This window comes from Parus major, chromosome 2 (genome assembly GCF_001522545.3).
Source record: "Parus major isolate Abel chromosome 2, Parus_major1.1, whole genome shotgun sequence".
NCBI classification, from domain to species: domain Eukaryota; kingdom Metazoa; phylum Chordata; class Aves; order Passeriformes; family Paridae; genus Parus; species Parus major.
The window spans coordinates 34283841-34300699 of NC_031769.1; the positions used below are offsets into that span (position 1 = coordinate 34283841).

The following is a 16859-nucleotide window of genomic DNA, read 5'->3' on the forward strand; positions in this document are numbered from 1 at the left end:
TTCTGTGTCTCCCTCCAATTGTTCCACTGGTTTGTCTTCCTGTCAGTTTAATGACTATCAATTTAAAGCTAATACGGTAAAATCTGAATTTTTTGTCTTTCAAAGGAAACCATTTCCCATTTGTGACATTTTCTGTGGTTACCTCTATACACAGAAATCTTGATCATGCTTGGGCCATTTTCTCATGCAGTACATTTAGCATATAATTTGTAATTATTTATTTGTATAGTAATAATCTTACTATGTTTTCTTCTGATGCATTTCTAAATCAGATGTTTCGCAGTTTGTATTATTGTGCAGATTAATTACCTGTCTCCCTCTGAGAATGACAGCAACCTTTTCCAGTCTATTCAAAATAGAGTTGTTAAGATGATTTGTCTTCCTTACACTCACCATGAATCCTTGTGTGATTTATCCCAATACATCCTATAAGCATCCAGTTTCTTGTGTTTGCTTTTGGGTCTTTCATATATGCATATGCCCTTTCCTGTTATCATTCCTTCCTTTGTGTTGTGAAATGCTGAGTCTTCTCCACACCACTGCTTCTTTGGTGTTAGCAGCCTTAGAGATCCTTCTGGTCATGTTGGAGAGCTCTTTGCTTTTTTCATTTCTCAAAAATGCAGCACATCACAAGATAGGCTTTCTGGGTGTTCTTCAGACCAACTTGTTTTGTTTTGTCACTCTTATCAAAGCTGTCTTAGAAGCAGCTCCACTAGCCTAATTTGCTGTGTCAGTCAATGTTTAACAGATTTGATTATTGAAAAATGGAATTTTTATGAAGTATGATTTTTCAGTTAAAATTCAAATTAATTAATTGGGGAAATAGATAATTTACTTTAAATGAGAAGCAGTCATACTCTTGCCGTGTTTTGAATACTTAGAGTTCCTTCTCTCCACTGGAAATGGGGGGAAGGAAGAAGTTGTTACTTTTGCTCTCGGATATGTTTAGTATTAAGCATCATTAACTTGCTCAATCAGTGGTTATGCTCATTTCAGACATTCAGAAGTTCATTCTAAAATCATGATATTGGGCTCCAGTGTAATCAGAGGTTTAAAAAACAATCTTGTTTTTGAACAAAATTTCCACGCATTGTTTGACATTTATTCAGATACACAAGTCGTTTGATCTCAAAAGAGTAGAAGCCTTTGAATCTTACTCACATTATTAGAAGAGGTAAGAAAGACCATATTTATCATGGAGTTATCAAAATATTATCAAGTTATCATAAATCCTGTGCAAAAGTAGCAGGAGATCTGACAGTGCTGAATGATGCAGAGTAAATCCAAAGCCTTACTAGGAATTTAGAGCTGGATCACATCCAGCACTGAAAGTGGTAGGGAATATAAGAAATGATGAACTGTCTTTCTGTGCCTCTCCAAGGAACCAGGGATGAAGGTTTGATTGGTTAAAGAAGAGGTTATGGGTTTTTCCACTTTGACATGAGCAGAAAGCAGGAGCCCCCAAAGCTTTCACATCCCTTTGAGTTTGTGTGACAAACTTGGGTGCGAGCTGAGGATTTCCCCACTTTCCAGATTTCATAGCTTCTAGCCCCATTTAAAGAGAAGGTGCAGAAGGTGGGAAAAGGTGCTGAGTGTTAACACCTACATTTTCAATTCACTTTCTGCAAGAGGGCTTCTGTGTTTATGAAACCTAGGGACATTTCTGTTCCTCCCATAATCTGCCACCTTTCAGGGCATGCTTCTGAGCTTCACTAACATTGTGAATAAACTAACATTGTGCCCAGGAAACTCAGGGTTTTTTAAAAAAAATTCATGGACATGATCTTTCCAAAAACAAGAAGGTCAGCATACAGAAGGCCTTTCTCGAGGGAGGCAATCCAAACCTCTGGGATTTTTACTGGAGTTACAGAGAGACAGTCTGTCTGTACTGGAATTGATTACTGTCATTGCATGTCAGCTTATTCTCACGACTCTGGAGTGGAAGGGAGGGAGAGGATCTCATTAAATACATGCAGTGAAGAGTCTGGGGGCCAGGCAGCAAGTACCCCTCGCCTCAGGTCTCTCTCCTGCAGCCCTCAGAAGATTTGCAAAATTGATCCAGGGCCATTTGAATAAGGGCATAATTGCTCTGAGAGGAATGTTTGCTTGCTTCTCAGTAACTACCATCAAATCTTGAAATAAATTATGAGGCTGTGATGAACCAATTCAAAGGTATTGAACTTTTTCTTGTCATATCCAAAAAACTGCTGGTTTTACTGATAAACAATCTGTTCTTGTTACAGCATTTTATATGCATAAGTGGGATTTTATCCTGAGACAGACCTAATAAATTTTTCTGGCTAGTCTTCCCTGGTACAGGAATGTAAAAGCCAGTACAAAAGGATAGTACTTCTAACAGTTAAAGCATTGATCACTTGAGTGAGTTTGCCGGTCAACAACCGATTTTCATATAAATGACTTAGACACTCTGAAATACCTCATTTTGCTGTCATTGTCTTTACATTTGCATTTTTCTCTGCAGCCTCTGGCTAAAAAGACTCATCTGAATGAAAGTTTGTGTATGTTGCCGTCTTCTAATGGTCTGTACATTTTTGTGTTTGGCAGTGTATCAATTGCAACAAGAGGCACCACGTCCCAAGAGAATCATCTGTCCTCGGGAGGTCAGTTCTTTTGCTCTACCTTGTTACAGCTGATGAATTGCCAGCAGCATATGATTACCAAAAAAACTTTTGAACAGTCTGTGGGTATTATTTGCTTTAACTTTTCTATGCCATTATTTTATATAATCGTTTTTCTTAAGGTTGATTAATTAAAGCTGGATAATATTTGCCAATTAGGAATGGCAGCCTCATTCTACCACAAGAGGAACCTTCATTAGACAAGTACTTACCCGTCATTGTTTAGTGTGCTTTTCTGTGTACTACCTAAAGGTTTGAGCTTCCCTGTCAAAATGTAGGTGTTTTTTAATTCCTGCATCTGCATAATAATGTCTGTGTGATATGTTTCAACATCATACACATAGCTTCAGTTTGTTGAATACTCCCTGCCAACTACTATGTTCAAGTTAAAATACTGAAATGATAGCCAGAGAACTCTGTTCTCTCACAGAGATTTTAAAAATGATAGAATATTTAGAAGTCTGCAGAGCTGCAGGTTTGGCTGAGTCATCTTGTCCCCTTGTTTTCCTCAGTATTTCTCCATTTCTACTTGCTTTAGTATGTCAGTTCATCAACCTGCATGGCATAACAGTAATGGAAAACATGTAGATGTCTCTGCTCAATAAAAAGAACTGTGATGTTTATCTCCTGTAATGTCAGGGAGAAATTTTGTGCACATAGACATGTAAAACTAGAACCAGAAATACTAAACATATGAAGTGATTGCACAGGGTGTAAAAGATGATGTGCAGGAAGATAGAAACTGTGGGTCATTGGTGCAATATACAGCTCTACTCCCAGACATCATCCTGAGCTCTGTCCCACTTCCCACACTGTGTGCCCAAGAAAGCAGGGTCCTATCATCTCTCAAACATTTACATACTGCCTCAAAACACTTCTGTGTGAGACAGGAGTTTTGTAGCAAGGCACAGGTACTTGCCTGGGTTCGTGAAGAAAATCCATTGCAAAGCCAGGAATTGAGTACAGTTCACCTGAGTTCACCCAGAGCCTTAATTAAAAGAGCATTTTTCTCTCAAATGCCTTCTACTAGTTGCAGGGCAGGAGAGCAGTCTCTTGGCCTCAGTCTGGAAGTCTTCAAGTCCTATCAGTTTGGGATGGTCCCAAGACACATACACAAGATGCTAAGAAGGACAAGCAAAACATCAGAGTGGGTGAAGCCTTGTGTCATCCTTTCTCCCTGTCAAAGATGAGGCTTGGGGTGAAGAAGTGTGTGTTAGCCCTCTGGGACTTCAGTGCACATGTGCTGACAGGTTTTATCAAGACCTTCCTCTCTGTAATCCTCATGCAAAACAAAGGACAGTAAGGTCTCTGTGGCTGGTATTCTTTAAAGGAGAGAACAGGAAGGTTTTTACTGAATTACATAACAGATATCAAACTAGTCATGGCATAGTTAAAAATATAACTTTTTAAGGTAAACAATTCATTTTCTCCCAGCACAGCCTTAGAGGAGTTTCCTTCTTTTCTTGATATAATAATCTATCTATTTTACCTATTTCATATTGAGACTATTTTGAGGAAGGACTTGTCTTTAAAAAACAAGATTAATAAAATAAAATAGAAAACCATGTCTACAATATGAACTCATCTTTGTGGGAATACAAGTTAATCTGTGTAATTTTAATCCAAAATATAATATGCTAACTCAAATTTAAGCATTTTCTATTTGCCTCCATGAGAGAAAATTTAAATCAAGGTAAAATAGTCGAAGTAGTGTAGCAATTGCATTCTTGTTCTAGAAACAAGATTATTACACCAGGGAAGTGAATGTGTAGTGTGCTGCATTTAACATATTTCCTTGAACTCAAGAACACATTATGTACAACTGAAGTTATCCTGTTTACCTGATGTTTAAAGACCACACATATTTAGTGCCTATTCAGGTCACTTCCAAAGATTTGCAGAAAGAAGCTAAGATCATATTAATTAAATCAATACATAATTGACAAAGCATAACAAAATAAGCAAAATGTATCTATTCCACATAGTCTGGGTTTGGTTCTAACTGATGAACCATTTTCAGTTGCTCGCTTCACAGACTGCAAAGTCCTATTTTGAATTGTTTGGATTTTTAAGTTAGTTGAACAGCTGAAAATAGAGACTTTATACAGGGCTTGGTATGTAAAGCAGTATGGATTCCCACAAATATGATCTTTGGTTCTTGTTACTTGAATTTCAAATCTTTGTGTAGCTCAATTGTATGTGTTCATCGTCAGCCTGATTGCCAGAAACGCAGGTTCTCTGACCCAAGTGCCAAAAAACCACTATGACACTGCTGATGTGCATTTTTTTTTGCATGTAGCTGAGGAGGTTGGGCAGATGGGATGTCCTGATACCTAAGGATGGCAACATACACAAATATGTGGTTCATATTATCAGTTTATATTATAAATTAGAACTACACAGTGGTTTTGTAGATCATCACAGATTATTTTAGAGAGGAAATTCAGGACTCTGTTCCTGTGGCACCTGTTGCCTTCTTCTTAGCACACAGTCTATAAGGTTTGGGTTGTTTTTCTCAATTCAAGTTTGATTTCAGTGTCATCTGATGATTTTACAGGCTTGCTTCTCTAAAAGATGTTTTTTTATTAATACTGAGTTTTCCAGTTACATAGAAATATCTCAGAATCTAATTTTGTGTGGTTTGCAAAAATTTATTAATTGGAAATACAATAGTTACTTAGTACACGATGAAATGATGCTTATCCAGTGTCTGGAGAGAAGGTGTCAGCAGGATGTGGCTGACAGAAAAGATTTGTTTCTCTCTTGCATATCATAGGATGTGGACTTTGCTGAGGGTGTTTCCATGTGTAATTTAGTATTCAAACTAATTCAAACAAATCTAAAAATTGCAAATAATTTGAAATCCTTCATGCTTGTGGGAAGATGTCTTTCATAATGGGTAAGTTCTACACTGTTTGCAAGGAAATTGAAGGAATTGATACTGCAAACCAAATCTGTAACAACAATACATAAACAAGGATTGGAGGTTGTTGCTTTTTCTTTCACCATTTAGCATTTTCATCATTCCTCCATCTTTTCCATTGTCATCTTTCACATTCTCCACATTCATTTGCTCTTCCATTACTCCTCTGTTGCTCCATAGTCACAGGGGTTTTAGCCTCAGATCTCTGCAGTTCTACCATCTAATTTGTGCAGGTTTCTTGATAAACTGTACTGTGGAGACAGAAATCACCTCTCCTGATATGTAAACCACCAGACTAAAAGCTGGGACTGTAAATAAAACATGAACATTTATATCTTCGTGTCTTTGAGCTTTGCTATCATCATTTGCCTTTTCTTCTTTTGGTTGCATAAATATCTTGTCAGCAAAAGCAGGTCATTCCTGCAATGGGAATCATATTGAGTGAACCATTCGGGCTCCAGGTATCCAACGTCTTTTAATTAATCACCACTGGCAGCAGACTAGTGTGAATATCCTGCCTTCCCAATAACATTGGATTTCTGCCAATATCCTCATTTGTAACCATATTCCTTCCAGCAGTGTTTTAATGATTTAGCTTTTAAACAGAAAAAGTTCAGTTTGAAAGCGCTGTTCAGGTGGAGGAGTAGCTTTTAAATATTGAGTGGTGTGGTGGTAGGCCCCAAAGAATCTGATCCATCTTGTGAGGAAGTCATATTACAACGTTTCTTTTAGGGCTTATTCTACAGAAGTGCTTATGAAAAAATTACATTCTCAGAAAATAATTCAGGCTTTCAACTTCTTTGTTTTATTCAAAAGGAACATGTCAAATGAATCTTAATTTTAAGAAGTATTTCAAGAGTAGATTATTCAAAGTTAAAATATCTTTTAAAGAAATGGAGGCTTTAACAAAGTAAAAGAATTAAGGAAGCATGGTGACATTACTTTGGACTATTTTATGTTAAACAATAGGCACATTCAAAATGTTTTTTGAAGATGGAATGAATCTTACTCATGAGTTCTTGGATTGTTTTTGTAGAAATATTAATACCTGTGAATGGTATTCCCATTCTGCTCCAAGAAATCCTTAATTGTTGATAGCAATTTTTGTGGCTGGTGAATTTGTCTGCATCAGACCTTCCACATTCCTAACATTGCCTTGGCCAAGTCAGTGTCAGCAACACTGAGAAACTTGTCTAAATTTCCCTAGTGTAAACAAAGCCTTAGAGCCCTAACTTATATTATTATGTAGAAAAATGTCAGTTAATTGCCTTTCTTGTCGTTCTGAATTCCAAATAGGTTGTGTCAGAAGCCATAGAGATTATTGTTTCTGCCTTTACAGTAAAAAAATTATGGTTTCTTGACTAAAAGCAAATATGATTACAAAAGAGAAACTGTTCTCTGGGAAAAAAAAAATCCCTTTTTCTTTTTGCTTATGTCATTGTAAGAGATTAAAATAATGATGGCCTGTTAGAGTGTACTGCTGAGAGTCTTTAACCATCCAGAGGGTCAGAAATTGTTTTGACCCTCTGGGTATCCATTACCTAGATTTATCTAAACAAGTGTATAGATAGTGGCATTTCATAGAGCATAACTGCTGAAATGGTCACTAGCAGGTCTCTAAAGCTGTTGCCATCTTGTGCATTACCAGCTGCAAATATACAGGATTATTGCACATCTCCAAAACTGAACTGTTGCAATTTACTCTTTGCTCAGTTCTCCCCAAAGTTCCTTCCAAAGCATGAGATTCAAGCTGAAAGCAATGCAATTAGAAGAGTGTCATTTAAACAACTGCAATATTAAAAACACTGATTACTTTCATCAGTCCTTCTTTCAGCTACAACAATACTTTATATTTGTATGTTAGGAAAAGCTTGTGATTAAGCAAGCTTGAGCAAGGTTGTTCAGCTTTAGTAAGTAAGACATTTGAATAGTTTATCTGACTGGATAATAAGTATTTAATCTTTGCAATAAGTCTTCCACGAATTCCCTTACTCTGATCACTTAGTGACCTTTACAAGCTGAATATTTCCTCTTTGCCTCTGCCCTCATCTTTCTAAGAACAATTTCTATACTGTGGTAAAGTACTAGAGAGCTGTAATAGGGCATTGAAATTGGCCATAAAAATTGGTGGTAAATAATGGGAGTAAAAGTGAATTTTCGTGGCACTTGTTCAAATCACTCTACTGCAAAAAAGTCAGACACTGCCATAAGGTGCCTTTTCCTGTCGGTCCTGAGAGCTTATCTGAGATAATTCAGAATATTATATTATCTTTCCCTTAGAAAGAAACCTCAGAATGCACACATTGACACACCAAGAGACTCCATTAGCCAGCAATTAAGTGAAAATAAGCAGAATAGTGCTGAAAACTGTTTTTGTTAATGAAAATGTTTATACATATAAGACTTAATGGAGCCTATATTTTCAAATGCTTATAATATTGCTGACGCTTTAATTGTGTTTTTACAATCCCCTTTAGGATAGAAGCAAAGAGGACATAGCAGTAGTCTGTGGGCAAATGAAGCTAAAGAGCAATTTTGAATAGACATTGACAAAAGGAGGAAAGTTCTTCAGCTGAAACCCATAGCAAAGGAAGGGGGAAGCCTGGCTGCACTGGTGGTGGCTGAGGAGAGTTGAAGGCCAGGAGGGGTGCTCAGTTACACTGGTGCAGAGGGCATGTGGAATGTCAGAATATATTTTGTCCAGCATCCCTCTAAGCCTGCAGGGTTTTCTACATAAACTGTAGGTTTAAAATTTTACAGAAAAATGTCACTTTTCTGTAGTATCTCTATAGTGAATTTTGCCCCACAGAATGCCTGTGGTTTGCAGCTGAAGGAAAAGAAAGAAGGGAAGCTGGAATACTGATTGCCCAAATCTCCCTTGTATTCATCATATCAGAGAAATTTGCTGGTGCTTTTTTCCAAGGCATTTTAGTGCCTGACAGGAAATCTCATCTCTCCTAGAGTCCATGAGTCTTGCAGTTTCTCTCTGCTGCAATAGTAAGGTGGTGGAGCACTCAGACGAAGCCACATCATTCTCATTTTAACAGTCCATTGACTACTGAACAGAGGAGAAAGCTTCCTAATTATTCTGCAGGCATGATAGTAAATACTTCATTTAAGTAGTTACAGCTAAACAAAACTAGAAGAGGTTTATCTGTTTCAGTTGAATTTCCTCAGTTTTGATTTACTAATGGTCTAGGTTATGATTTGCAAATTAGACTAGTGTTCATCTTCATCAGAGGAATGCAGTATGAACCAGACAGTGCGTTTATTGATCACCGTGAAATGGAAAAGTTAAACCATCTTTTTGGAACCCATGATGGCAAGCTCTGACTTGTTTGATGAGCACAAACTGTAGGTAGCTGTCTTTATGGACTGATGAACATGCTAATTATCTCTCTGGGTTTGCTTGAAATCTTTGCAAAGTTTCACACTCCCTTCCATCTCTCCTTGGAAGTGCGTGATGTGTGTGTGTTTGTGATTTTTGCTATTCTCCTAGATTTTTATTTCCTTTTATCCTTGTTACATATCACTCTTTTAAGCTGGTTCTTTTTATTTAGACGTGGTGTTGAATATAAGAAGTTTTCAAGCCAAAATAAATGAAAGCCTCTTTCATATCTTGACCTAGATAAAGTTTATCAATAAGCCTATGTGCAGGTGAAAAATCTATGTGCTTTTACAGGTTTACATACCTGTTCCAATTCAGGCCAATTTTCCTTGTGCCTGTAGAAGGGGGTCTTGCTGTCTCTGCTCTCTGCCTTTGTGTTTGGTATCTTTTTTTCAAGTCTCAAGATGAGGAACTGTTCTGGTTTAACCCCAACCAGCAGCCAAGCCCCATGCAGCCACTCAGTCACTGCCCCACCACTGGGATTGGAGTGAGAATCAGAATAATAAAAAGTAGAGAGCTCATGGATTCAAATAAAGACAGTTTAATAGGCAAAGCAGAAGCTGTACATACAAGCAAAGCAAACCAAGGAATTAATTCACCATTTCCCATGGGCAGTCAGGTGTTCAGCCATCCCCAGGAGACCACAGCCCCATCAGGTCTAACAGTTATTTGGGAAGACAAAAAACATCACCCCAAATGTTCCATCCTACCTCCTTCTTCTTCTCCACTTTATGTAGTCAGCATGATGTCCCATGGTCTGGAACATCCCCTTGGTCAGTTGGGATCATCTGTCCTGGCTGTGTTTCCTCCCAGTTTCCCACACACCCCAGCCCCTCACCACCATAGCAGTATGAAAAGCAGAAAAGGCCTTGGCTCTGTGTAAACCCTGCTCAGAGTGAAACAAATTCTCTGTGTTATCACCTCTGTGTTCATCACAATTCCAAAATGGCCTCATACCAGCCACTGTGAAGAAAATTCATTCTACCCCAGTCAAAACCAGGAGCTCAGAGTACTGAGCAACTGATGAATTTGTATTTCCTAATATGAATAAATATAGAAACTTCACACATCTCTGTGTCTGCCTTCCTGTATTTCCTGTACATGTATGTGTATACTAAAGACAAGAATGATCAAATCAGTCAGTTACACACATCTTTTTGAAACTGTGGACTTTTGTGGCATGTGACATAGAAATGTTTTAGTGCTTCTCAGTTGTTACAGAAGGAGCCAGAGCATTGATGTGGCTTACTGCACTTATCCACTGCTACAGGGGATATTTCTCTTCCCATTTAAATGACTCAGCAGATCATTCTTGGGAAAAAAAGGAGCATAGTTTAAATGTTGTATTCACATTTTTCATCCTGCATTCAGGGTAACATCGATGTCCCTTTTACATTTAATGATGCCCTTACTGAGTGAATGGAAGCTGCATAATAAAATAGATGACTCCTGCTTTTGCTGTTGAAATTGTTTGAACCTGACCTTGTCTCCCCTGACTGTTTAGCAGCAGCCACCTTCTTGATTAAGATATATTTCGGTTTATTTTAGCTCATGTTCAGGGGACCATTATTTTCTTTACTACATGAGAAAATATTTGGATTTTCTTTTCCTGTTCAATCTTGATCTTTTCTGTTAGAGCTGAGTATATAGAGAAATATGTTATGGTTTAGTAGAAATAGAGATGTCCACGCTGGGAGACAGTTTTGTTACCTTCTGGAGTTTATAGTGTTTTGTCTGGTGTATTGATTATTGGCTACTGGTCAGCTTGTTCAAGGTCATAGAAGGGAAACAAGCCTGAGTTAAAAATACCCTCAGAAAGGATGGCTTAAAGCAGCTCTTTCAAAGTTTGGTACAAGCAAGTAAGTAAATAAATGAATTAAATTATTTGCAAATAATTTGTCTTTAAAAATGGTAGAAATAACCTTGACTGGGTGGAAATCAACCTGCAACTTCTGTGCCACAGTAACAGTCACATCTGTGGAGCTTCCTGTGTTTCTTTGCTATGTGTTATCCTTCTGCAAACAGTCATTATGGATTTCACCTTGTCCATAGGTTGCAGCATGCCATCAGAGCAGAGGTGTGTAGCTTTGAACAGGAGTTAATAAAAGCATTCTTTGTGCTCTTGACTTTTGTCTTATATTATTTTACATTCTTCCTAGTGGTGAAGAACACTCCTACCTTCTCCTTGGCAGTGTAGATTTTTCCACAGAACTATTTTGTTAGAAGATACCAAACACAATTTGGCACTTCATTATGATGATGATGGCTTTAAACTGGCTTCTGTTATTTAGTTAAGTGGTGACAAGTTTATTACTTGAAGGCTTGGCTTTTTCCTCCAGAACAGTTCTCTTGGTGCCTTGACTTCTTGGTGCTGCCTTCTCTCCTGAGAGCCTCATACAGGTAGGCAGAGTATTATTGTTGTTTTATATGTGATTTTTACAGCCTATTCAAGTCTGTTCCTTGCTTATCTCTATCACCTGAGAACAGTCCAGGCAGAGATGATGAATGGGCTGGACTGTGCAATCTTGAGGCCAGAAGAAACTCAAGATGTTGTCTTTCCTGTGTCAAGAAAATATGTTTGCACATATGATATCCTTTTCTTAAAGCCTTGTAAAAGGCTTCATGAGGATGTCTTGACTGCCTCTGCTTCTTTAGTTAATGCTTAATTATTTTTAACATTTTTATAAGTTCTGTCTTCTTTTTCAGCAGTTTAAGCCTATTTCTTCTTGTCACATCTAGTCAACACACAGACAGAAAATTTATTTCATCTGGAAAGCAGCCTTTTTTGTACCTATCTTCTACAGCCCCTCTCTGTCTTCTGTTCTTTAGGCCAATCTTTCTCCATGTCATTTCACAGTTGCTAAATCCCTGCTTACTCCATTTATTTCCCCCTGTCCTTCTTGAGACGTGGTGCTGAACCCACAGTCAGTATTCCATCTGGAGACTTTCTGAGTGGACATTGCAAGGAGAGGATTATTCTAAGGTGTCTTGTCAGCTGCATTCTTGAGTTTGCACCTCAGTATGACATTCTGGTTTTGGCAGTTTTTGCTACAGACAACATGCAGTGATTCAAGTTAATTTATTGATCAGTAACGCTGACAGGATCCTTTTCTGCAGAGATCTGTCTAGTCATTGGCCCTCTGGTGTTTTGAATGGATTTAACATCTTGCTCCCAGCTACTTTCTTGGAGACACTGTAATCCCTTGCTGTCTCATGGCTAAATGTGCATCCCTCAAGCGGCCACAACGCTGGCATATCTGTGGCTCTGTGAGTGACTGATGAAAGGAGATGCACACTTTCAAACCATTCATGTTACCTTTCTCTCTGGACAGCTTCTGGCACATGGACAGAAGCTGGAATACATTCTGGGGACTTGGGCACTGCTGGCTGTTTTCTGAGGGATGCCTTTGCTCCTCCCTCACCACACAATCCAAGTACAGGAACATGCTCAGGAAGCTACACATGACATTGACTGAAGATCTTGAGGGAGAAAATCATCTTTTCATTATGTAGGTGCACTGTAAGTTCCATAACTGGCCTGTCCTTGGCTGAGGACTAGAGGTGTTATGTTGCTGCTATTCCTACTGACAAAATCAGCCACAGACTTTGTGGTGTGAGACATTTTGTAAAACCAGGAGTCGTTTCTCTTAGAAAACACTGGTGCCAGAGAGCCTGATAAAGAAAAAGATGATTAAAAGGTACAAGAAAAACAGATAAATATTTCCCTTACAAAAGAATGTTGTCTCAAATTGCATAAGAATTATTGGTGTGAAATAGTTTGTCCTGTTTGGAGGGAATTTTTGGCATGCTAATAGATGTAAATATAATTTTTCCTTTAAAAAATGTAGAGGCAAAATAAAAGATTTTATAGGAGTAACGAAGTACAGCATAGCTTTCCTTCATTCCATTTAATGGGTGCTTGCAATTTCCCTTAATCCATTTTGGTCGTTGACTGTAGGTATAAAGTTTTCAGTGGGCTTAGGATAAATCTGCCAAAAGCTGAGCAGTACAGACAATAAACTCCTTTTCTTTACAGTCTGTTTTTTACTGGGCTTGTCTTGAAAGCTTCTCTTCCAACACTTCTATTTCTCTTTATGTCAAAATGAGCTGAAAAACATATTTATATCCAGTCAACCAGAGTTACTGAAAAATAATTAGGATTGTTCCAAACAGAAAATATATCAGATTAAACTTCCTTTGGGAAAATGCCTCACTGCCTGCGCTGAGTAAACACACCAACATTATTAACTCGTGGATCTTGTTTCTCTGTTCTTTCTGTAGTTTGAGGAACGGAGAACCAGGTGCAGCTACCCACCTTATTGTTTCCCTTCCACTTTTATATTCTTATCGTGGATGTATTAAGGATGAAATGGGTCCACAGCACACAATGTTATACTGTGCTGGTCCTTCTGACTTGGAGAATTGCTGTCCTAGGGGAATTTCTAAACTTTCATTCCAGCATTTCTCGATTTCAGCTCTGGCCACCGGAAATATGTCTTGTGCAATGAAGCTGAAGAGAAATTAAATTTTTCTGAAATTAGGGTTATTCTATTTCCACTTACACAGAAAGAATTCTTCAGGGTATCTTGAAAACTTCAATCCAGTGTGGCTCAGATGTCAATGCTTACAATGAAAATCTGTCACATTAGGAGATGCTCACCTCCTGCCTTCATGATTCCCAGTAGTTTTGTGATGAGTTATCTTGCAGAGTGGTGTGGGATTTTAATACAATAATCTGTACATTAGTGGGAGTATGTCATGCTAGGGCTAAACCATCCTGGCCAAAAGAGGAACCACAAATCCCAGTGCACTGAAACTCAGTAAACTTCAAAATTATGTAAACATAATATATTGCATTAGCTCAGATAGCTAGTTCATCTTAAGAAGGCTTATTTTCTTCTCAGTGTTGACATTAAATCCATGTACAACCTTGAAGGATATGCTGTAGCATTGTAAAATGTTATGTAAAGCTATTCTGTGAACAAGTAAGGGTTTTTTGGAGGGTGTGGAGAGGCAATCAGGTTTGGCAGGCTGGGAGTCAAGGCTGGAGCATGCAGAGTCTCTCAAACATGAGCTTCCAAAGGCCTTTGTAGAGTGCCAGGAGAGCTGTGCAGGGCTTCATTTCTCTTTGAGCATGCATCAAGATTAGATGTCATTGAATGTTGCTGGCTTTGTACGATTACTGGATTAGTAGTGATTTAGGTTGTTTTACCATACATCTTACTTCCTGATCAATATGACATAAGTTTTAAACACTTTTGGCATTCACTGGTGTTTCACAATTTATACAACTATGAAATTCATTAATGATTTTCAGCATATTCACCATGGTTTCTGGAACAACAGCCAGAAATGCCTGCTCTGGAAGAACACTTTTGGTTTGAAATTGGCAATAATGCCTTTTCCTAAGCCAGAAAATTATCATCTCACATTTGAATTGAAAGCTGCCACATACTTTTAGTGGAAAGGGAGAAACCCTTTAATTTATCTTCTCTATGGGGGAAGTAAAAGCAAGCTGTGATGTTCCTCAAGGCAAAATATGTTTTCAATAGTGAAGAGCTGTAATTTGCCTTATGTAATTTTCCTCATTTTTGTACTTTGTTTTTGTATGTTAACGTAAGAATCCATAAATGATTCAAACCCTCTGATCTCTCCCCTTGCTCCGTGTCTAGGGAGTTATGCATTAGAGCCAACTGGTTGCCTAGGAAAGATGGCTCTTTTTTCAGCAAGGAAATGGTGAGGACTGTACTGAAAGTGATGAAAGTGTTCTTCATGGGCATTATCTGTGCAGAAATACCTAAGTGTGTGTGTCCTTGGAACAGGGCCGATTGTTCTGGGCTCCTACCACCAGGAAATAGTCACTTCCCTACCTGTGGATTTTCTGCTCTTTCCACTGCTGCAAGTTCTTTTAGGTGGATCTGCTTGACTTTGTGTGTGCAAGCCCATTTATAACAGGAGAGGGAAAGCTATTCTCAACTGAATTTCAGTCACCCTTGCCTTCTGGAATATACAGAATTTCCCTTGAAGTTTTTACAGAGTCTGCAGTCAGCACAAAACAGACCTAGTAGCTCCTTTGATATTTTTAAGCCCCTGCTTCATCAATTGTGCAGGCTTTTGGTTTATTTCCAAGTTCAGTCCAACATTCTGGTTTTGATGTAGAGACCCTGATGTTATTTTTGATCTTTTATCTTGCTTTAACTTTGTTTCCTTGTGTTTGTTCGCAGTGGTAAATTTGGTTAGGACAGAAATTATTATTTCAGGGTAAAGGTTGCAGTAAGCACAAGAGGGGATTTTTAGCTTCTGAGGCACCTGGATTGTCTGACAGATCAGGAGCTTCATTTCAGAAAATACTACAGTATTTTTCCTATCTAAAGCCAAATACTGAAGTTGTGATGATTTTAGACACACGAATGCTAAAAGATGTTGGAGTGAAGGTTTCTGTTCTATGGAATAGGGGAAGAAGAGAGGAGTAGAGAGGCTTTGCGTGGATTCTCAGTAGAGCAAATCTTTCAGCTCATGAACAGCAGGGAAAGTGGAAATCACATTATCCAGGGTGGTTCAGTCAGTTGCTAATCAAATGATAAAAATTTCACAGAAAAGTTTGTATTTTTGCATAAATAGTGTGAGAAGAATGAAAAAATGTGCCTCACTTTGTTCAAGGAGTTATTTCCAGATTGCATTTATATTTTACATTTTTACATATATATAGATTTATGGGGGAGCCTGTGATTAAAGCTACTTTTGAAGGTGAGTTCGAGTAACTAATTTTTCTAAGGTAGATTGAAAGTGTTGGAGTTTATTCTGCATATAATTGCAATCAAAGTAAATCAGTATTTTAAAATAGAGGCAGTTTCTGACTATTAAATAAAAGTCATGCTTTACTTCTTTTGTCTAAGTGTTTTATTTGGCAATTTTCAGTGTACTGAGTAGCCTTTATTTCCATGCAAGAGAAGATTTCATGTGGTGGTCTTACATAACCCAGCTTCTGATATCCAATTTTTAATTGAGTTGCCAGCTAAATCTGTGCTTTCAAGGGTTATTAAGGTCTGTAAGGATGACATGAAGGCTGCACAGTTCCAAGATAATAAAGTCATATAGTGCTATTGAAGATGAACATATGAACAGCCTCCTTTCAGAGGTAATACGTCTTTTCTTGATATTATTTTTTTTACTTAAAAATAGAAAGTTAAATTGAATTCAGGCACTTTCTCCTCTAAGTTCCTATATGCACATAGAGACAGAGCACCTGCACTTGGAAATTCCTTTGATTTTGAGCTCTCTTCACTTCTGTGTTTTCTTTTCTCTCTTATTCCTGCCCCTCTGAGCTCAGATATGTTTGTATCAAGGTATTATTCCTGGGCAGGGGTTCCAAGAGTATGATACTGCTATTGTTAGTGCCGTGGTAGAAAAGAAACGCCGAGCTGGGAAAGAGGCACAGTAAGGGCTTGATTGAACTCCCATAGGTCTTCTATTGAAGATTCTCATTATCTTGTACAGACTTTTGTTCATCTTGTGCTGTGTTGTAGCCCCAGTGACTGCGGGGTAGAAAGTCAGCTGCTTCTCTTCTCGCGCTTGGCGTGTAGATTATTGAATCAAAAATGTGACAGTTATGCATTTGCTATTCAGGGGGGAAAAAAAGAAACAAAAAGCAAAAAGAAAATCTTTGCCAATTTAAAGTTTTGATGAGCGAAATAATAAGAATTCATGGAAACAAGAACAAGGGCACTTCTTTCCAGTCAGAGAAACGGAGGGAAAATCACTAAATGGGTAAAGAATGAAACAGTCTCGAAACCGCAATTTGTCTCACACGTGTTAGCATGTACGAAGCAGCAATTCCACCCACACAGACACCTTCATTGAGCTGTACGGGGCTCAGATAATCTTCTTCAGCCTCTCGGGGGCTGTGTGT

General features: G+C 38.1%; 1 protein-coding gene across 2 annotated transcripts in view; it reads left to right on the forward strand.

Annotated features, from left to right (window-relative positions):
- CHN2 (chimerin 2) overlaps positions 1-16859 on the forward strand; it is a 156888-nt gene that overhangs the window by 68531 nt on the left and 71498 nt on the right. For both annotated transcript variants that reach the window (XM_015618786.3, XM_015618785.2), the window contains exon 3: positions 2566-2621. In XM_015618786.3, coding sequence (XP_015474272.1) covers positions 2566-2621 — 56 coding nt within the window. The remainder of the gene's footprint in view (positions 1-2565; positions 2622-16859) is intronic.